The following is a 23184-nucleotide window of genomic DNA, read 5'->3' as shown; positions in this document are numbered from 1 at the left end:
ATGCATGAGCTGCCTGCGTGTTCCCTGCGGAGCGCACGCGGCTCACTCTGTGATTAGCGAATCCATGAGACTCGGCTGATCACAGATCGGAGTCCCGGCCCCTTACCACGTGATCAGCTGTCAGCCAATGACAGCTGATTACGCGATGTAAACAGCAGCAAGTGATCAGCTTTACTTTCTCCTCACGCTGGCTGCTGTCAGAGGGACATCGGTCCCAAAGAGGGGGAGCATCTGTGCCCACCAGTGCCACCTTCCAATGCCCACCAGCGCCACCTATCAGTGCCCACCATTGCCACTTATCAATGCCCACCAGTGCCCCATCATCAGTGCTGCCTATCAGTGTCACCTACCAGTGCCTATCATTGCCCATCAGTGCCACCTATTAGTGCCCTTCAGTGCCGCCCATCTGTGCCACCTATCAGTGCCCACCAGTGCCACGTTATCAGTGCAGCCTATCAGTGCCCATCAGTGCAGCCTATCAGTGCCACCTCATCAGCGCACATCAATGAAGGAGAAAAATTACCTGTTTGCAAAATTATATAACAAACTATAAAAACTGTTTTTTTTTTTTTTTCTCTATAAAATTTTTAGTATTTTTACTGAACCCCAGTAGTGATTAAATACCACCAAAAGAAAGCTCTATTTATTTAAGAAAAAAAAAATGTAATTTGGGTACAGTGTTGCATGACCGCGCAATTGTCATTCAAAGAGCGACAGTGCTGAAAGCTGAGAATTGGCCTGGGCAGAAAGGGGGTTTAAGTGCCCAGTAGGCAAGTGGGTAAAAAGCTTGCGCACCCCTGAAATAGAACCTCCTTTGGGAGATTTCCTTTTACTTCCTGTCTTTATGATTAATCGACAAGAACCCGAACCGGCATCTCCCCAAAGGAGACAACAAACTGCAATAAAAACTTTTCCTAATTTATTCAAAACCAGAAAAAGATATCCTGGCTGCTGTTCCACTTTGGACCACGAGTATCAGAAGTGTCGGTGCTGCAGGTTACAAATCAGCTGCCTGTAGTTTTGCTAGTTTTACATTAGAGCTTTGAACAAAGGTGGGGGTTATCAGGGCTGGTTTGGAACTGCATTGTGTGTACTGGCTACTTTATCTTTTGCTAGCAGTTTGTATTGTCTATTGTTTTTTTCTTTTTTTCCACTGATTTTTTGTAATTTGCCTAAATTGATGCAGAATGTCCAACGTACATTACATATGGAAGAGCTTGAATTTTTTTTTTCTTACAGAAGTTTAACAGTCAGAATTCTGGGTTTGAATGTCAGAATTCTGAGATTACAAGTTTGGACCATGCTAACATTTTTTAAACACAATTCTGAGATTAAAAGTCAGAATTCTGACTTTTAAACTCAGAATTCTGACTTTTAATCTCAGAATTTTGTGTTTTAAAAGTTTTGGACCATGCTAAAATTTATTAATCTCAGAATTCTGACTTTCAAACTCAGAATTCTGTAAAAAAAAAACAAATTCAAGCTCAGAAATCTTTGAAATTGTTTTTATGATGGACCCAAGGGCTCTTCCATACATATGGAAGAGCCCTGGGGCCATCATAAAAAAATTTCAAAGATTTCTGAGCTTGTAAATTTTTTTTTTTTTTACAGAAGTTTGAAAGTCAGAACTCTGGGTTTGAATGTCAGAATTCTTGAGATTAAAAGTTAGAATTCTGACTTTGCAAGTCAGAGTTCTGAGATTACAAGTTTGGACCATGCTAAAAAAAATGTAAACACTATTCTGAGATTAAGGCACACGGGACGTTTTTAACGCTGCTGTAAGCAGCGTCAGGCGTTTTCTTTTTGCAGCCTAAAAACGCCCCTCGATGTTATTCTATGGCCTCATGCACACTCAGACGTTTTTGAGCTGTAAGTGGCTTAGGCGTTTTTAGGCTGCAACAAGAACCCACCACCTGCGCGTTCTGAGGACCAGCGTTACAGCGTTAAAAACGCTTGACGCTGCTAAAAGCTGAATAACTTTGCTATAACGTTGCTTAGCGTGCGTTAAGCCACGTTATACGTTTTTTTTTCTTCCATTCAAAATCAATGGTTCCCTATGGGAGCCTATTGATTTGAATGGAGGTCGCACCCTACCCTTATCCGGGCTGCATGCTCGGATAAGGGTCTGGTATGGATTTTGGGGGGGACCCCACGCCGTTTTTTCGGCATGGGGCTACCCTCAAATTCCATAACAGACCCGAAGGGCCTGGTTTGGAACCTTGGGGGGGACCCCACGCCGTTTTTTTCCCATTTTGGCATGGAGTTCCCCCTCAAGATTCTCACAGCGCAAGTCGCCCCGCAAGTCGGATCCGACTTGCGGTGTTGCGGTGCGACCTCCATTCAAATCAATAGGCTCCCATAGGGAACCATTGATTTTGAATGGAAGAAAAAAAAACGCTGCTAAAAGCAACGTGGCAAAACGTGCAATAACGCCAATGGAAAAAGCTACTGAAAGCACGTTTTTACAGCTGCTTTTTCCGGCGTCAGAACTAACTTTGACGTACGTTTTTTCTAACGCCCCGTGTGCATGGGGCCTATAAGTCAGAATTCTGACTTATAATCTCAGAATTTTGTGTTTAACAGTTTTGGACCATGCTAAAATTTATTAATCTCAGAATTCTGATTTTCAAACTCAGAATTCTTTAAAAAAAAAAAAAAAAATTTCAAGCTCCGAAATCTTTGAAATTGTTTTAATGATGGCCCCAGGGCTCTTCCATCATTACATTATGTGGTAAGTAATTCTAATTTTTACTCCAAAATGTTTCTCCAGTGATGGCGAATGGGACTTTTATTGGTGCGATGTCGGTTGGCTGCGGGAGAACTTTGACCATATTTACATGGAAGAACATGTGCGCATCTGTCACTTCCGCAACCACTATGAGGTGACTGACCTTTTTCTACTCCTGTCATTTTAAAGGAAATGGGATAATGTCAGTATTGAGCAAAATAATCGTTCAGACTATATGTATTGTTTTTCCAGAGCAGATGGGTGATCACCGCCATGTCATGTGACCTCCATCACATTGGGGTCTGTAGTTTTCTGGTCCTATGGAGGCAAAACTGTTGCCAGGTTTTCTTGCCTGCCCAGCTTTCTTCAGGCTGCTGTGAGCTGCACTGGTCACTAATGGCAGTTATTTTCAGCAATCCTATTGTTCTGTACCCATAGGGGCTCCTTTTTGTTTACAGATTTCATATGGCAAACAGTCAACTCTGAAAAAGAAAAGACTATTGAAATCGTAAGAATTATTATTTATTTTTATTTTTTTTTAATTATAATTTTTATTTATTTAAATTTCCAACAATTTTACAAAATGCTTAAAGAATATTACAGAGTAGCAAATAACACAATTTTCCCCTTTTAAATCTCCCCGCCCACCCCCAACCCCTCAGAATTGGAGAATTGCAATGATTTACTATATCTTCTCCCTTAGGGCTGGCCCAAGAAATTGTGCTGCCTGGGTCCAAGAATGAAATGCTGCCCCCCACCCCCTCAAAAAAAAAAAAAAAAAATCACGCATACCAAATGGCCATTCATTATTTTATATCATGATAATTAAATTTATCAGGAAGTCCTATTTACATGCAAAAGCACCTTGTCTATATGCATCATTTTTTAGGGGTTGCATTGCGTTATGGGAGGGGGGTTAAGGGGCTGCGTTGTGGTGGGGGGGTTAAGGGGCTGCGTTGTGGTGGGGGGGTTAAGGGGCTGCGTTGTGGTGGGGGGGTTAAGGGGCTGCTTTGTGGGGTATAGGGACCAAAAAAAACCCAATAAAAACAGTAATACCTTTTATTAAATATGAAATGTAGAACATATTATATTTACGGCTATTTTCTTCCATACCTCACCAGTGGACCGGTCCACCAAACACCTGTCTGTCCTCAGTCCTCCTGTGTCCACCGTAGCCACCGCCCTAGAAGATCCAGTCTTCCCTGCGTGAGATGGAGTGCGCTGATCAGGGCTGCTGATAAGGCAGTACAACTGGTCCAATGGTACTGGGCCCAGACCTCATCAGCTAAACAGGGGGGCCCGGGGCAACTTTATTGTTAATTTCTCCCTAAACCAATAAATAGTTTTTACTAGACCACATCCCCGCTCCTACTTGTTTACAAGGGCTTAAATTCAATTCCCCTGGGTCCCATCAGGTCAGTAGGGGGCCCAGGAAGTGGGACTTCTCCAAGTTTTGCAGCGTAGAGGTGTAAAGTCATGCCGCTGTTTCACTGCACCCCAGGTGGGTGGGTGGGGTGTAGACTGAGTTAGGGGGGCCCTGCCAGGAAGGCTGTACAGGGCCCCACGATTTCTAATAGCAGCCCTGGCGCTGATGTCTGACGTCATTGCACACATTACGATCACACGAGGGACGTTCCCCGGAGGTGACGCTCCACCTCCTCATACTCATCAGGGCAGCGACACACAAAACTGCTGGAAATAAAATATCTTGGGTGTCAATTTGCTGCACCTCTCAAAGTGCTGCCTGGGTCCAATGGGCCCAGCAGGACCCATGGTAGGGCCAGCCCTGCTCTCCCTTATTTCTTTTTGTGTTGAGTTTTTCATTTAATATTTTTGAAAATGAAAACTGACATCTTAACAAGAATTTGATGTTGAATCATTAAAGTGATTGAAGTCTCAAGGTATTTCACCTTAATGTATGCTATGCATTAAGGTGAAAAACCGTCTTTGCTGCAGCTCCTTTATACATAAGCCCAATCTGATCCAGCAATGTGCATGAGTCTCTCTCCTCATTGGACAGATTGATAGCAGTGGGAGCCATGGGCTCCTGCTGCTGTCAGTCAAATCCAGTGACACGGGAGTGCTCCTACTTGTCGGCCCCGCCCCTAGGGGGTGGAGCTTGCGTGGCCGACGCCGACCATCTCTCCGGTGATATACACTACTGTTTTGCCATATCAGCAGGCATGGCTTAGTGCCCCGGAAATGTGAGTTGACTGTAATTCATTGTAATAAAGCCTATTGGGTTTACTAGCAGAGAGCACTAGATTTTGCCCTATTTTTTTCAATCATATGTCCCGTGATTCCCGGAGGTGAAAAGCTGGGAGGTCATTTCCAGGAGCCCAACACCCTTATATATGCATTTGCTGGCCCGTTTGGGTCCTACATGGAGGTGAGAGGCTAATTCATCTGGTGGAGGGATCTCACTTATTGGTGTTCATTTTCCACTTTATTGTCCACAAGATTGGATTCTTTATTTGGACACTTTACGCACATTTTATTGTATTTGAGCACGAGCACTGTTGAGTGCCTTATGGACTCGATTTATTTTATTAATATATATATATATATTATCATCACTTTAAGAGTTTTTCTTTTTGTGTAATTTTGGCGCATCACGTTTTTTGTATGTGTATATGTATGTGTATATATATATATATATATATATATGTATGTGTATATATATATATATATATATATATATATATATATATATATAATTAAAAAAAAAACAGTGACTGAAATTATTACAAAAAGAAAACATTGGAAGAAAAATGTAAAAATTGTCCCCTTACATCCAGATTTCCAACTTCCTATAGGTCCCAGTTATGTCACTGGGCCTCACCGCAGCATTCTGGGAAAGCTAATGATCTCAAAGTGGTTCTAAAGGCAGAACGTTTTTTACCTTAATACATTCTCTGCATTAAGGTAAAAATCCTTAATGTAGCCCCACAGCCCCTCCCTAAATACTTACCTGAACCAATTTCGATCCAGTGGTGTACACATGAGCAGAGGCTCCTTCGAGCTCTCTCTCACCTCATTGGCTTAGCCACAGCAGTGGAAGCAAATGGCTCTTGCTGCAGTCAATCAAAGCCAGTGAGGAGGGAGAGCAGGGGGCGGGGCTGAGCTTGTGCTCTGTGTGTCTTATGGAAAAAAATAGCCGGCTTGGGAGCGTGCATGCACAAGTGCCCCCACAGCAAGCCGCTAGCTGTGGGGGCACTCGGGGGGGGGGGGGGGGGCAGGAGCGCCAGCGGGGGACCCAAAAAGAAGAGGATCGGGGCTGCTCTGTGCAAAACCATTGCACAGAGCAGGTAAGTATAACATGTTTATTATTTAAAAAAAAATGTTTTAAGGCTTCATTCACACATGCGGCTGAGGGGGCAGTAAAATCAGGCAGTTGAGCTGTGAGTTTACCAACCCCAACTGCCCACCTGAACACTAACATACAGCCAGTTATGGCACATGGTGAGGAAAAACAGCATGACCAGGTCTTTTTATTCTGAGAGAATAGGTGTAGGAAGTTCCCCATCTTTTGAGTCACCCCTTGTCTCTGCCACCTACCAATCTACAAGCACTGTCCCATGGTTTCACCCCCTACTCACCTCCCAGTACCCCCCCCCCCCTTTTAAAGAATACAGAACCACGTATCATTTTTGTGGTGCTAAGTAATTTATATAGAATGTGTAAATGATAACAAGAAAGGCAGTAAAAGCAACAGTAGATCTCTCACACAGCAATAGACCCCCGAGGAACAAATGCACACTAGCAACCATAGATCCCCAGCAGCAGCAAAAGATCTCCCAGCAACAAGCATCAACAGACTCTCCAGCAGCCAGCAACAATAGACCCCCTCTTAACAGTAGATCCCTCACAGCAGCAATTGAGTGCCCATCAGAATAAGACCCTCATCCCAGCAACAATGGGCCCCAATTCAAAAATGGATTCCTATCAGGGACAATAGATTCCCCAGCAGCCATCATCAATGGACCCTCTAGCACCCCTTGCCAATTACATACATTCAGTGCTGGAGGTACCGGAACGGCGTTCCCCCGCGTTCTCGCTGAAAAAATGCCCTGGGCATGACACTGCAATGTCGCTACCAAACACAACTAATGCAACCGCACTGCAACTGTTTACAATGCATGCTATTGTGGTGCAGTAGTACGGCAATTATAGGGTTAAATCAGGTGGCAAGGAGGTGACATATCGCTCCCCCCCCCCCTTCCGCCTGTCAAATGCCTCTGAAAAGCAATCTGAATGTGGATCACTTTTCAGAAGAGCGGCAGTCCCTGCATTACATGTGAACAAGCTCTAAATCTCAAGACTATACGATCCAGCACAGTGTTTTGTCAAGGTCTTTGGGACCCTTAGCTTTTCCAAGATCCCCACCAAAAGGCCCAAAGTTGTCACCAGGCCTAGGCAAGTATGCTGTAGTTTTTTTTTTTTTTTTTATCTGATCCATTTTTTTATAGCATTCAATTCGTGTTTTTATTTTTTTAGGTTGCATGCAAACCTTGAGTTTTCATTTATGGTTTACTATAAAGTGGTAGAAATCCACCCAGTCAAAGTTCCCGTTGCTTTTTTCCTCCAGCTGACCCGCAAAAACTTCATGGTTAAAAATCTGAAACGTTTCCGGAAGCTTCTTGAGAGGGAGTCGGGGAGGCTGGAGGCAGCAAAATGTGACTTCTTTCCAAAGACGTTCGAGTTGCCCTCCGAATATCATCTGTTTGTTGAGGAATTCCGCAAAAATCCTGGAATCACCTGGATCATGAAGCCTGTAAGTTTTGGTAGGTGGGTGAAAGAGAATTGAGCAAGAGTTCTTCCATTTTAGTTTTAGAAGACATTTTGTGAACATTGAGATATTAGTGTGTCATGAACAAGAAAGAACATTAGTTAGATCTCAGTGTCCTTCGTTCCCTCTTATCTTGTTGTTCCCAAGACAATAGCGCTACAGATCCCAGTTCATGCTGGGACTTGTAGTCCTACACTTTTGGGGGATGTGACCTCCCCAAAAGTGAAGGACTACAGGTCCCAGCATGAACTTTGAGATCTAAGGGGGTCACATCCTAGAATCTCAGGGGTTTATGCTGGGACTTGTAGTCCTTTAATTTTGGAGATAGTCACATCCTTGGTTCTAAGAGATTCATGCTGGGACTTGTAGTCCTTCACTTTGGGGGTGGGGGGTCACATCCTTAGATCTTAGGGGTTCATGCTAGGATTTGTAGTCCTTCACTTTTGGGGGATGTGACCTCCCCAAAAGTGAAGGACTACAGGTCCCAGGATGATCCCCTCAGCGCTGAGGATGTGACCCCCGCCCCCAATAACTAGTGAAGGACTACAGGTCCCAGCATGAACTGTGAGATCAAAGGGGGTCACATCCTTGGATCTCAGGGGTTTTTGTTGGGACTTGTAGTCCTTTAATTTTGGAGAGAGTCACATCCTTGGATCTAAGAGATCAATGCTGGGACTTGTAGTCCTTCACTTTTTGGGGGGGTCACATTCTTAGATCCCAGGGGTTCGTGCTGGGACTTGTAGTCCTCTAGTTTTTGGAGGGAGTCACATCCTTAGATCTAAGAGGTTCATGCTGGGACTTGTAGTCCTTTGCTTTAGGGGGGTCACATCCTTAGATCTCAGGGATTCATACTGGGACTGGTAGTCCTTCAGTTTTGGGGGTGGGGAGGTGTCCCATCTTTAGATCTCAGGGGTTCATGCTGGCACCCTCCCCAAAGTTAAGGATTGCACTTGTTATCCACTTTAATCTACAGAGAGGAAGAGGTAGCGCTCTTATAGGAAGAGGTGGCGCCTAAAGAGGAAGGGGTGGAGTTTACAGATGAAGGGGTGAATCTTAAACAGGAAAGGGTGGGGAAAATTTAGATGGGGGGACGCCTGATTTTAGTTTTGCCTAGGGCAGCACAAAACCAAAACACACCACTGAGTTTGACAGTTTAGTTGAGGACACAAGCAAATGTACAGTTAGCAACCTCGGCATCCCAGGAATGTAACTGTTTTTTTTTAAACCATTGAATGGATGGGTTTAGTTCCACTTTATGATTTAGCCCCTGTTCATGCTTGCACCTATTTGAAAAAGGTTCCTGCACTATTTTTGGCGATTTTGTGTGTGGCTTGCATTTACATCTGTGCATGGAGTCGCACCAATTTCAGCAAGCCTCACATGAAATCGCACTGACCGGCGGCTTCGAAATTGTGTTGAAGTAGCCCCGATTTCAAAGCTACATTCGGTGTGAAGCCAGGCTTACAGCTGTTCAGCAAGAAGAAATAGGAGCAATGCTGGAGGCACTTTACATCACACACTCATTTTGATGTTTTATTAAGTTGGTGTGGATAAAGTTCCACTTTAGGATAAAGAGTGGTTTTCCTGACATCAAGCACAGTTGCATTGTTTGCTAATTAACTGTAGCAGTTGGTTTAATTTGTTGCTGCATTGGTGCTAATTAACTGTAGCAGTTGGTTAAATTTGTTGCCTGAAATTGCTCTTTCATCTGCCATATTTTGAGATTGCAACATTGTTTTTTTGTTTGTTTTTTTTTAATGCAGTTTGATGCCTTTTTTTTTTTTTTTTTTTTTTTAAAAAAAAAAAAAAAAAAAAAAAAACTTCTTCCTGCAGGTGGCGAGGTCACAAGGGAAGGGAATTTTCCTGTTCCGGAAGCTGAAGGACATTATGGACTGGAGGAAGGTAGCACCTAAGCCTATTTTATGGCAGGGGTGAGGTGACATCTCAGTTTGGATAGTGACAACTTTGCATATAAATTGTTTTCCTTTTTTCAGGACGGGAGTCGTGCTGACGACCAGAAAGATGAAATCCCAGTGGAAAATTATGTGGCTCAGCGTTATATAGAAAATCCATATCTAATCGGAGGTGTGAAAAGCTGAAGCTTTTGTTTTTTGTTTGGTATTGTTGATTTGCTTGTGGTCACAATGGAATAAGATACCAGTTACTAAGGCCCCTTTCACACTTGTGTGACCTAAAAGTCACGTGATTTTACTGCGGTTTTGCACCGTTTTTTTTCCCGCAATTTTGACTGGACTTGAAGCAATGCCTATGTCTATGGACCTCAAAACGCGTTAAAATCGGCCCAAAGTAGTGCAGGGACTACTATGAAGTCGTTGCACCTTGAAGTCATACAGATATGAATGGTACTCATTGGAAATCATGGAGTACGACTTGTTATGCGACTTTGCAGTCCCAAATTGCAGGACAAGTCGCACGAGTGTGAAAGGGACCTTAAGAGGCTTTCTCTTAAAAAATGTAGAGGGGCAGAAATACACTATATTACCAAAAGTATTGGGATGCCTGCCTTTACACGTACATGAACTTTAATGGCATCCCAGTCTTAGTCCGTAGGGTTCAATATTAAGTTGGCCCACCCTTTGCAGCTATAACAGCTTCAACTCTTCTGGGAAGGCTGTCCACAAGGTTTAGGAGTGTGTCTATGGCAGTGATGGCGAACCTTGGCACCCCAGATGTTTTGGAACTACATTTCCCATGATGCTCATACACTCGGTACTGTTGTTGAGCATCATGGGAAATGTAGTTCCAAAACATCTGGGGTGCCAAGGTTCGCCATCACCGGTCTATGGGAATGTTTGACCATTCTTCCAGAAGCACATTTGTGAGATCAGGCACTGATGTTGGATGAGAAGACCTAGCTTGCAGTGTCCGCTCTATTTCACCCCAAAGGTTTTCTTTCGGGTTGAGGTCAGGACTCTGTGCAGGCCAGTCAAGTTTCTCCACCCCAAACTCACTCATCCGTGTCTTTATGGACATTGCTTTGTGCACTGGTCCAAATCATTTGGTAGAGGGGGGATTATGGTGTGGGGTTGTTTTTCAGAGGTTGGGCTTGACCCCTTAGTTCCAAAGAAGAGAACTATTAAGGCGTCAGCATACCAAGACATTTTGGACAATCCCATGCTCCCAACTTTGTGGGAACAGTTTGGGGATGGCCCCTTCCTGTTCCAAGATGACTGCGCACCAGTGCACAAAGCAAGGTCCATAAAGACATGGATGAGCGAGTTTGGGGTGGAGGAACTTGACTGGCCTGCACAGAGTCCTGACCTCAACCCAGTAGAACCCCTTTGGGATGAATTAGAGCGGAGACTGCGAGCCAGGCCTTCTCTCCAACATCAGTGCCTGACCTCACAAATGTGCTTCTGGAAAAATGGTCAAACATTCCCATAGAAACACTCCTAAACCTTGTGGACAGCCTTCCCAGAAGAGTTGAAGCTGTTATAGCTGCAAAGGTTGGGCCAACTCAATATTGAACCCTACAGACTAAGACTGTGATGCCATTAAAGTTCATGTGCGTGTAGAGGCAGGCGTCCCAATACGTTTGGTAATATAGTGTAAGTGAAAGGGGCAGTACTTGGGCTTATTCTGGGTTTATTCATATGTCTTCTAAGCATAAATTAATATAGACAATGTTTTCATTCACAGGAAGAAAATTTGATCTTCGTGTTTATGTTCTTATTACTTCGGTGAGATACATTTAGTGTTGGATTCATTATTTGTCACAAGATTTGATTTTAGTCATCCAGTGCTCATGTCTGTACACTTACTGTCATGTGAAGGTGTCATTCCCAACTATCTTCATCTGCTCTGATCTCGTATGGCCTGGCCTCTCTGCAGATGGTTTCAGGCAGAGCTTTGGCAAGCCCTTCCCATAACGAAGTGATAAAGATCGTAGCCTTTTGCTCACTTTTCTAGATATTCACTTGTTCTGTGTGTGCTGCCATGTAGGCATCAGAAAAGCAACTTCATCATCTTCTATGCATGTCCAATCTGTAGTCCGTTATCCATTGCTCATGTCTGGCCTGCTATCCTTTACCCAGTGCAGAAACAAGGCCATCTAGAACCCAGGGTGAACATGTCAAACTGTGACCCCCCCCCCCTCCCTCCCAAGATGTATGAGCACTACTAAAAATACCCCTCCCGAAAAAAAAAACAACAAAAAAAACGCAATAATCTGCATGCTTACCCCCAAAAGATAAACCCCACTCCCATCACAAATCCACCCCCCTGCTGAAAATGCCCCTCCAAGCACAAATGTTTGCCCCCCCATCACTGCTCTCCTTAAATCCTCCCAGCACAAATTCCACCCTCCCCTTAAAAAAAACACTCCTCCTAGCACAAATCCTCTACTCCTCAAAATCCCCCCCCCCCCATGCCCTTTCCTAGCACAAATCCCCACCTCCCAATTTTCCCTCTTAGCACAAATACCATCTGATCATCCCTACTAGCACAAATTCTCCACCCCACCACCAAAAAATGTACCCTCCCAGCACAAGTCCCCTCTACCATATCACTTCTAGCACAAATCCTCTCCAGCCCCCCGCCCCAATCACCTTTCCTTGCAACCCCCCTCCCAAATGACCCCTCCTAGAACATTTAATATGCCCTGCTGCCCTTAAATTCCCCCACCCAACACAAATCACCCCCCCCCCCCTCTTCCTGCCACATTTCCCTTCCTAGAACATTTCTTCCCCCCACTCAACACAAATCCCCTCCCTCAAGCTTCTGGCAAGACTTCTACGCAGGATCAAGGCAGAAGGAATTCCGGTCATCTTAGTGGCCCCGGACTGGCCTCGCCGGGCTTAATACACCTATCTGGTGCGGCTGGTCGCGGATGTTCCTTGGAAGCTTCCTCTCAGGGAGGATCTGCTGTCCCAAGGACCAATCTTCCATCCTGCTATACAGTGGCTGGCTTTAATGGCGTGGCTATTGAAAGCCAGGTGCTGATGAATAGTCGGTGATTCCAACGCTGTTAAAAGCTAGGAAATCTACTTCTAGGAAGATCTACCATCGTACGTGGAAGATGTACATTGCATGGTGTGAGTCTCTTGGGGTTCATCCTCGCTCATTTTTCCGTTGCTTGGATCTTGACCTTCCTTCAACGGGGGGGGGGGGGGGGGGGTTAGCAGAAACTGGCCTTGAGTATTATCAAGGGTCAGGTGTCGGCCTTAGTGGTCTTCTTTCAATGGTCCTTGGCCACATACTACTTGGTGCGTACATTTTTTCAGGGAGTTAGGCACTTGACCCCTCCAGTGCGGTCTCTGTTGCCGCCTTGGGACCTCAATTTGGTTCTCTCAGTCCTCCAGAAGCCTCTTTTTGAGAATCTTCAGGAGATTCCCCCACTTACGCTGTCCCAGAAGGTAGCCTTTTTGGGGGCTCTAACCTCTGCTCACAGGGTGTCGGAATTGACAGCGTTATCCTGTCGTTAACCTTACTTGGTTTTTCAGTGATAAGGTGATTCTTCGCCCCTGTCAGTCGTTGCTTCCTCAGGTTGTCTCTGATTTTCATTTGAATGAAGACATTGTGTTGACTTCCCTGTGTCCCAGGCCAAAACATCCGAAGGAAATTGCTTTGCATGCCTTGGATGTGGTCTGGGCGATTAGGGTGTACCTGGCAACTACGGAGTCTTTTAGAAAATCAGACTCACTATTTGTGCTTACGGATGGGCCTCCGAAAGGGTTGTCCGCTTCCTCTGTGACCATTTCCAGATGGATCAGACAGACGGTGATTCAGGCCTATTCCATCAGGGGTCAGATTCCTCCTTCCCCTGTCAAGGCACACTCTACTTGGGTGCTTAGTGCCTCCTGGGCCTTCCGTCATCAGGCATCAGTGATGCAGATTTGCATGGTGGCCATCCTGGTCGTCGGTGCTCACTCTCGCAAAGTTCTATAAAGTGGATGTTTTGGCATCTGCGGATGCTTCCTTTGGCTGAAAGGTTTTGCAGGCTGCTGTTTAGAGGACCTGATCCTCTTTGAGGGTGTATTGTTTTTTTTTTCCAATGAGCTCCAGTTGTTTTTGTTTAGCTCTTGTTTACGTGGTTGGCTATAGTTAGCCTTGGGAATTTATTTTTCGCTGTTCCCACCCCTCATGTTTAACACTGCTTTGGAACATCCCAGCTGTTAAGAAGTTTAGGAGCTGTGTCCATGAATGAACAAAAGCGAAAATGGGATTTTTGACTTACCGTAAAATCCATTTCTCTGATGTTCATTGATGGACAGCACCCACCCCTCTGTGGAGTTGTAATTCTTCTGACACTGCTTGTAACAAAACTGAGTGGCTATAGCAGAGAGAGGGAGTATACCCGCTGGGACTGCCCATAGGCATAGCCAGACTTTTTTTCTGCCTAATGTCCTACTCCTGTAGGGGGCAGCATAACCCAATGGTTAATCAGATCAGGAGCTGTGTCTGTCAATGAACATCAGAGAAAGGGATTTTACAGTAAGTCAACTATCCCATTATTAATGTTTCTCTTTTCAATCTGCTTCTGTCATTGCAGTATATTCCTCTAAAAGCTTGGCTGTACCGGGATGGCTTTGCGCGATTTTCCAACACCCGCTTCACTCTAAGCAGCATCGATGACCAGTGTATCCTTTCTATAAGTGTCATTGTAACTGTCCTCCCACCAAATGCCATATTTTTTAATCCCCGTCTGATTTTTTTTCTTTTTTTTTACTAGCCGAACGCCAGCTCTGTAAACAGGTATGGGGGTGATACCTGCAGCTGCAGGCATCACTCTGGTACACTGAATGGAAATGTACACCACTCAGGTGAGGACAATCCATCCCTCAGGCAACCAGGGGCAAGTCCAGTCCGTGGTCTGGATCCACTCAATGTAAACAAAAAAGAGGTTTGACCGCACTCCAGTGGATAAGGATAAAATGATCCTTTAAGATTGTAAATCCAACAAGACAAGACAATTGAGCCACAGACAGTTGACGAGTTTCACGATTCAAGATTGCTTACTCATAACTGGCAATACACCCTTGCACCGACCTATCTGTGGCTCGATTGTCTTGTTGGATTTACAATCGCAGATCGCCGCCATTACGCGTTAAAAAAAAAAACAACAAAAATGACAAAAATCTTTCCCTTAGTCAGTAAACGCAATAACTTTTGCGCAAACCAATCAAAATACGCTTTTTGCGATTTTTTTTTTTTTTTTTTTTTTACCAAACATAGGTAGCATAAAACAAATTGGCTGAAAATGTTAAAAAATTTAGATTTTTACATTTTTTTTGGGGGGGAATTTACTATAAAAAAAGGGAAAAATATTGCTATTTTTGCAAAATTGACGCTCTTTTTTTGTTTATAGCGCGTGATCAAAAAATCGCACAGGTGATCAAATACCGCCAAAAGAAAGCTCTGTTTGTGGGAAAAAAAGGACGCCAAATTCGTTTAGGTACAGCGTCGCACGACCGCGCAATTGTCCGTTAAAGTCACGCAGTGCCGAATCGCAAAATACCCCCTGGTCGTTTAGCAGCCAAATCCTCCGGGGCTTAAGTGGTTAAAGCGGAGTTCCGGGCACAAAAACGATATTTTTTTTTTGTGCCCCTCCGCTAGTTCGACATTACCTGAAAATGAATTGGATAGTTATTTTTTTTTTTGTTTACTCACCTTTTAATTGAAGATCGTAAATACTCACCTCAGAGTACTTCCTCCCTCGGCGCCGCGCCGGCTTCAGCTGCCCACAAGAGAGATGGAAACGCTGTGGAAGAAATTTTATAAGTAAGTATTTCTTCTAAAAGGTAAGTGCGAACCGGGACAGATCAGAGGCTAGCCATTGTGGAATGTGCTAGCCCTGACTGTCCCGGGGGTATGTTTATTAAAAAATTACTTCTGTGCCCGGAACTCCGCTTTAACCAGTTGCCGATCACATGCCGACTTTTTACTGCGGCAGTGTGGCTCTCCCAGGCAAACTGACGTAGGTCTACGCCGGTCGCTTGGAAGCAACCAGGGGGCGAGCGCGCTCCCACCCCCCGCTCGTCAGCGGGGAATACAATGCAGCGGGCAAGCGGCTCTGATTGCCGCTCGCTCCCTGCTGAGAGAGAAGGATGTTCAGCTGTTTTAAACACAGCTGACCGTTCTATCAGGAATGATCACAGAGCTCCTGTGATCCTTCTATATAGGATTACAGGTCTCTATGGTCATTCCACAAGCCACGCCCCTAGGTACACATTTAACCCCTTGATCACCCACGGGGTTAACCCCGTCCCTGCCAGTGTCATTATTACAGTAATAGTGCATATTTTTAGCACTGATTATTGTAGTAATGTCACTGGTCCCCCCCAAAAGTGTCAAAAATGTCAGTCAGGGGTCCGATCTGTCCGCCACAATCTCGCAGTCCTGCAAAAAATCGCAGATCACCGCCATTACTAGTAAAAAAACAAAACAATAAAAATGACATAAATATTTCCCGTAGTTAGTAGACGCGATAAAGTTTGCACAAACCAATCAAAATACGCTTATTGCGATTTTTTTTTTTTTTTTTTTTTTTTTTTTTTTTTTTTTTTTTTGTAGCCGAAAACAAATTGGCCTAAAATGTTAAAAAATTTTGATTTCAAAAATTTTTTTTTGGGAATGTTTTATAGCAGAATGTGAAAAATATTGTTGTTTTTTTTTTTTTTTTTTTCACAATGTCGCTCTTTTTTTGTTTTATAGCGCAAAAAATAAAAATCGCACAGGTGAAGAAATACAGCCAAAAGAAAGCTCTATTTGTGGGGAAAAAAAGGACATCAATTTCATTTGGGTACAGCGCCGCACGACCGCGCAATTGTTCGTTAAATTAACACAGTGCCGAATCACAAAATATGGCCTGGTCAGGAACGGGGCAAATCCTTCCGGTCTTAAAGTGGTTAATAAAGGATCATTTTATCACTGGAGTGCATTTAAACCTTTTTTTTCAATCACTCCGGTACAACCACTTGAAGCCAATGACATACAGGTACGTAATTTGGCGGAAAGGTGTTACGTTACCATCAGAGTTGTATAAAGTACTCAAAACCCATACTTGAGTAGAAGTGACTTGAGTAAAAGTACAAGTGCTCGATCAAAAAGTGACTTGAGTAGAAGTGGAAGTGCTCGATCAAAAAGTGACTTGAGTAGAAGTACTAAAGTATTCAACATTTTTTGTACTTAAGTATTGCAAGTCGTTTTTTTTTTTTTATTTTGCTACTCAAGTACTGAAAGTAAAAGTACCAGTAGTTTTGAAAAAAAAATTGCTACTCAAGTACTGAAAGTAAAAGTACCAGTAGCTTTGAAAAAAAAAAATGCTACTCAAGTACTGAAAGTAAAAGTACAAGTACTGTGTTATGTAGTTATTAAAGAAAGAAGTCAAAAGTTTGAACATCATATTGTTTTTTATTATTTCAAATGCAGCTTTTATTTATACATACAGTAGCATTTATTGTCGTATGCGCTGATAATACACATGTTATGAGCTTCATGAAACCTGCCATCTACTGTTCTGGCAGTGGTAATTTTTATAATAGTAACGAGTAACTATGCAGCACAAAAAAAAAAATATTGGAGTAGAAGTATTGAAATCATCGAAAAAATGTAGTGAAGTAAAAGTGGAAGTAGGAGAAAAAAATTCTACTCTAGGAAAGTACAGATACCGCCTTTCGGTACTTAAGTACAGTAGTGAAGTAGTTCTACTTAGTTACTGTACATCTCTGGACTTACCATTGACATCCGCAGAAGTTTGCATGAACAGAGTGCAATTGTGATGTGGTGCCGGAAACACAGAGGAATCGCTGCGGATCCCGCACCGCATTAGTGTGAATCAGGGCTGCTATATTATTTCAAAAGATGCACTTGCTACAAATCCACCATACTTGCCCTTTAAATCCAGGAAGAGCGAACACATTGAGAGCGCAGCGCGTTGCTAGTTTAGGCTCTAGAACAGATGGGGGGAAATCGAAACCTGCTTTAGATCAGATCCCTGATGAGATTAGTTTTCTACGAAGGTATTGATCATTAGAAAAAACAACGTGAGCGGTATCACATTGTTCCTGGCTATTTGGTTATTTGCTGTCGCTTGTGTCTGAGCCAAGCGGGCAGCTGGCAGCACCCAGGCGCGTTCGTGAAACATGCGGTGAAACCGGCTGCTCGCTGCAGAATGACTCACACACAAACCTTCGCCAGAATACTTCTTGAGAAATCCAACTTTAAACATAAAAGGGGATGTGTTTATCCAATTCAGGATATCCTGGTAAAGGTTAAAAAAAAATTCTTAGTTCCCAAATAAAGATATTAAAAACCTGGCAAGAGTGTTTGTACAGAATACGGTGCATCCGGAAAGTATTCACTAAATTTCGCTACATTTTGCGTGTCATGGCAAAGGCTGTGCATACTTATTTATATACATGTGATTTTTTTTTTTTCGTTTTTTATTTTTATTACATGTTCAAAGATTTCAAACAAACTTCTTTCACGTCGTCATTATGGGGTATTGTTTGTAGAATTTTGAGGAAAATAATGAATTTAATCTATTTTGGAATAAGGCCGTAACATAACAAAATGTGGAAAAAGTGAAGCGCTGTGAATACTTTCCGGATGCACTGTATCTCTGGAAAGCAGTGTTTATATCTAAATTGTCCCCTTTTAACCACTTAAGCCCCGGAGGATTTGGCTGCTCAAAGGCCAGGCCCTATTTTGCAATTCAGCACTGCGTGACTTTAACCACTTAAGCCCCGGAAGATTTTACCCCCTTCCTGACCAGGGGGTATTTTGCGATTCGCCACTGCGTGATTTTAACGGACAATTGCGCGGTCGTGCGACGCTGTACCCAAACGCATTTGACGTCCTTTTTTTCCCACAAACAGAGCTTTCTTTTGGTGGTATTTGATCACCTGTGCGATTTTTTGATCATGCGCTATAAACAAAAAAAGAGCGACAATTTTGCAAAAATAACAATATTTTTCACATTTTTTTATATGATATTCCCCCCCAAAAAAATGTAAAAACTCAAAATTTTTTTACATTTTTGGCCAATTTGTTTTCTGCTACATATGTTTGGTAAAAAAAAATCACAATAAGCATATTTTGATTGGTTTGCGCAAAAGTTATTGCGTTTACTAACTACGGGAAAGATTTTATGTCATTTTTATTGTTTTTTTTTTTAACGCGTAATGGCGGCGATCTGCGATTTTTTTTTTTTTTTTTTTTTTTTTTTTTTTTTGCGGTACTCGACATTGCAGCGGATAGATTGGGGGTACCAGTGACATCACTACAGTAATCAGTGCTATACATATCCACTGTTACTGTAAAAATGACACTGGCAGGGAAGGGGTTAAGTTTATTGGAGAGGGAGGGGTTAAGTGTGTCCCTAGGGGCGTGTTTCTAACTGTCATTGGATGTGGCTAGTGGTGTAATAGCACAGATCAACGGTCCTACATAGCAGGACCGAGTGATCTGTGCTTTTACACAGGGGAGAGTGACAGGCGGCTTTGTTTACATTAGCCGCCTGCCTTTCTGCCTCTCTACCCGACGATCGCGAGTGACCGGCGGACGCGCCGGCTTCGTCGGGTACGAGCGGGGGCGGGAGTGCGCCTCCGGCGGTGCGCGCTCGCCCCCTATTCGCTCACAGGCTAGTGACGTACTGGTACATCACTTTGCCTGGGAGGGGCTGACCGCCGCCGTATATAGTCGGGCGGCGGTCGGCAAGTGGTTAACGGACAATTGCGCGGTCGTGCGAAGCTGTACGTAAATAAAATTAATGTCCTTTTTTTCCCACAAACAGAGCTTTCTTTTGGTGGTATTTGATCACCTGTGCGATTTTTATTTTTTGCGCTATAAACAAAAAAATAGCAACAATTTTGAAAAAATAACTATTTTTCACATTTTTTATATGAAATTCTCCAAAAAAAAAATCAAAAAATTTTAACATTTTAGGCCAATTTGTTTTCTGCTACGTATTTTTGGTAAATAAAAATCGCAATAAGCCTATTTTGATCGGTTTGCGCAAAAGTTATTGCGTTTACTAACTACGGGAAAGATTTGTCATTTTTATTGTTTTTTTTTAACTAGTAATGGCGGCGATCTGCGATTTATTTATTTTTTTTTTTTTTTTTTTTGCGGGACTGCGACATTGCAGCGGACAGATTGGACCCCTAACTGAAATTCTAGACACTTTTGGGGGTACCAGTGACATTACTACAGTAATCAGTGCTATAAATATGCACTGTTACTGTAAAAATGACACTGGCAGGGAAGGGGTTAACTTTACTGGTGAGCAATGGATTAAGTGTGTCCCTAGGGGCGTGATTCTAAATGTCAGGGGGGCGTGGCTAGTGAAGTAATCACAGAGACATGCGATCCTATATAGCAGGATCACATAGCCTCTGTGATCACTTCATGGAGAATGACAGACGGCTGTGTTTACATCAGCCGTCTGTCCTTCTCTCCCTGCTGCGGGAGATTGCGAGTGGCCGGGGGCGATCTGAGTCCCCGGTCACACGCGCTGGCTGCCCTGGCTCCCCAGGGAACGAGCGGCGCGCTCCCGCCCCCTACAGTCTCCTGAGCGAGCGACGTAGGGCTACGTCGCTTTGCTCAGCAGCGGCAGAGTGCCACAGTAAATGTATGGTGGGCGGGGTTAAAGTGGTTAAGCTGTACTACAGGTTTGCTGATAGGAGGAAAGAGCAGAGCAACAGAGAGATGAGCTCATCAGTCTGCTGCGTCTCTTTTCACTTGTCCAATCATTGGCTGTTGGGGGAGAGACTAGACCTGTAAGCAATGGTGTACTGTATTTTGGTTTTGTGCTGCCCTAGGCAAGACTAAAGTGCCCATCCCAGCCACTTTAAAATTGCACACGCCCGTGCAACGGCGACAAACAACGTACATTTTACTATCCATAGGCGATGCTTTAAAAGCCTTTGCAGTTTACCACTTTAAAATTACAGATGAGGTCTGGTGCTAGAATTACTGCCCATGATCTGCCATTCACGGTGATATCTCACATGTGTAGGACGATCGCGGTTTGTGTGCCTGCGGGACCGACATGTGCTTTGGCCTTTGTGTGGGAGGATTTTTAATTTTTTTTTATTATTTTTTTTCTATTTTTTTTCACTGTTGGTTTAATTTTTTTTTAATCTCTTATTGCTGTCACAAGGAATGTAAATATCCTTGTGATAGAAACTCTTTATGGAGAGATCTGGGGTCTAAAAGACCCCAAATCCCTCCTCCTGCACTTAAAAGCATTCAAGACACCATGATCTGTGTTTTTGAATGCTTTCGATTTTTGAAAACTGGCACCGATGGATTAAGAATAAACCAGAAGTGATGTCCTGTTATCACTTCCGGTTTACTTTTCCAAAAAGCCGATCCCGGCTTTGCTTGGCTGTCCGGCCGACACCTTGGCTAGCCGGAAGACCCAAAGCGACCAGCCAGTGTGTCCGCCGGCTGGCTGGACAGCCACGCAAAGCCAATCAAAGCCAATCCGCTCTTTGCTTGGCTGTCCGGCCCACACACTTGCTGGCCGGAAGACCCAAAGCGACCAGCCGGTATGTCCGGACACACCGGCTGGCCGGACAGCCAAGCAAAGCCAATCAAAGCCAATCCGCTCTTTGCTTGGCTGTCCGGCCCACACACCGGCTGGCCGGAAGACCCAAAGCGACCAGCCGGTGTGTCCGGACACACCGGCTGGCCGAACAGCCAAGCAAAGCCGATCAAAGCCTATCCCGGCTTTGCTTGGCTTTCCAGCCAGCTGGCGGACACACCCCGGCTGGTCGCTTTGGGTCTTCTGGTGGGATGGGAGAGTCCAAGAGAGCCACAGGAGGTCCCCTCCCGCTGCTTATAATAGCAATCGAGCAGCTAGTAAGCCGCTCTGATTGCTATTCTAAGAAAGCCGATCCTCGGCTCTAAAAAAAAACAATACTGGAGTGATGCCGGCAGCTGCTGCCTACAGGTGCCGCTCCTCTGAAAAATGCCGCCCAAGGCGAAGGCCTTGTTTGCCTCGCAGTAGATATGCCCCTGCCTGTAAGTATTACCAAACTGCTTCAGAGAACAAATCGGGTCTCCTGCCTCTGTACTGGGTAACAGAGCTATGTAAATCTCAGGACTGAAATGGATGGACTGAAATTCCAATCGTCTGGCAGATAACTCAGCTCACATATATGTGTTTATTTTATGTATATAGCTGTTTGCCTGGGGCTTAGCTTTAAACCAACTCTGCCACTTCCTGTTAAATCAGGTTGGATCTTCGCTCTCTTCTGCTGTCAAAGAATTTTGTGCATCTCACACGTTTCCTGGGTGTGTCAGATGCCGGTTTCCCTGCTGTGGTGTCCTGTAGCGAACTGGGGTTTGGCAGATGGAACCACAGAGAATATTTTTAAATGTAGGGAGTAAACCTGTGCTTTGTCTATTTAGGGCAAACCAATAGCCTTTCATGCCTCCCATACCCTCCCCAGTAGCAAATACTCCTCATTTATTTGTCTTTATGTTCTGGAGATTGAGTTTCGGCCCCTTTCACACTTTTGCGACTTGTCCTGAAATTTGGGACTGCAAAAAACAAGTCGTTCTCCATGATTTCCAATGTGAGTACCGTTCATATCTGTATGACTTCAAGTAATCCCAGCACTACTTTTTTTAATGCGTTTTGAGGTCCAAAGACATAGGCATTGCTTCAAGTCCCGTCAACAAAATTGCCGCAAAATCGCGCAATTTGTAAGTCGCACAAGTGTGAAAGGGGCCTTTACCACTTAAGCCCCAGCCCTATTTCGGACACTTTTTGTTCACAAGTTAGAATCAGTATTTTTTCCTAGAAAATTACTTAGAACCCCCAAACATTATATATATTATTTTAGCAAAGACTCTGGAGAATCAAATGGCAGTCATTGCAATATTTTTTGTCACGCGGTATTTGCGCAGCGGTCTTAAAAACAAAATTTTTTTGGAAAAATTACAAAAAATCACATTTCACTGCTTCTAAAAAATACTAAACCATAAAGTTAGCCCATTTTTTTTATATATTGTGAAAGAAGATGTCACGCTGAATAAATAGATACCCAACATGTTACGGTTTAAAATTGAGCGCACCCGTGGAATGGCGACAAACTACGGTCAATAGAGATCTCAATAGGCGACGCTTTAAATTTTTTTAACGGTTACCAGTTTAGAGTTAGTGTGTAGCTCTTTCTTTTAAAGGAATGCTCACGCTCTGGTGATCGCGGCGATACCTCACATGTGTGGTTTGAACAGCGATTTCATTCGCGGCTCGACTTCCATATACGTTTTTCTTTTGTGCGCGAAATAATGGTGACGGCGGCGGCTAAAATTTTTATTTTTTTTCCTATTTATTTATTTATTTAACTTTATTACAGGTTTTAAAAAAATAAAAAAATAAAAAAAATCTGATCACATTTATTGCTGTCACAAGCAATGTAAACATCCCTTGTGACAGCAATATGTAGGCAATGTTCCCTTTAAACTGCGCGCCTGCGCGGCAGCGCAGTCTAAATGACGGTCCCGCGCAGTACAATGTCAGACGGCGCAGCCACGCAGTGCGCCGCGAGAGCCCGCCCATTGTGTTACAATAGCGAATGAAAATTCGCTATTGTCACACGGATCCTCCTCCTGGCCAATCAGGGAGCGGGTCCTCCCGCTTCCTGATTGGCCGAAAGGCATACCACCCCCATGCCATTGGCCGAGGTCCGAG

General features: G+C 43.9%; 1 protein-coding gene across 1 annotated transcript in view; it reads left to right on the top strand.

The window, feature by feature from the left end:
* Positions 1-23184, top strand: part of TTLL9 (tubulin tyrosine ligase like 9) — a 46863-nt gene that overhangs the window by 5561 nt on the left and 18118 nt on the right. The window contains exons 4-9 of the mRNA XM_082272625.1: positions 2771-2882; positions 7317-7502; positions 9351-9419; positions 9512-9602; positions 11178-11218; positions 14029-14116. Coding sequence (XP_082128751.1) covers positions 2771-2882; positions 7317-7502; positions 9351-9419; positions 9512-9602; positions 11178-11218; positions 14029-14116 — 587 coding nt within the window. The remainder of the gene's footprint in view (positions 1-2770; positions 2883-7316; positions 7503-9350; positions 9420-9511; positions 9603-11177; positions 11219-14028; positions 14117-23184) is intronic.

Source organism: Pelophylax lessonae (genome assembly GCF_965119305.1).
Source record: "Pelophylax lessonae genome assembly, chromosome: 11".
NCBI lineage: Eukaryota > Metazoa > Chordata > Amphibia > Anura > Ranidae > Pelophylax > Pelophylax lessonae.
This window is presented reverse-complemented; position numbering and strand designations above follow the sequence as displayed.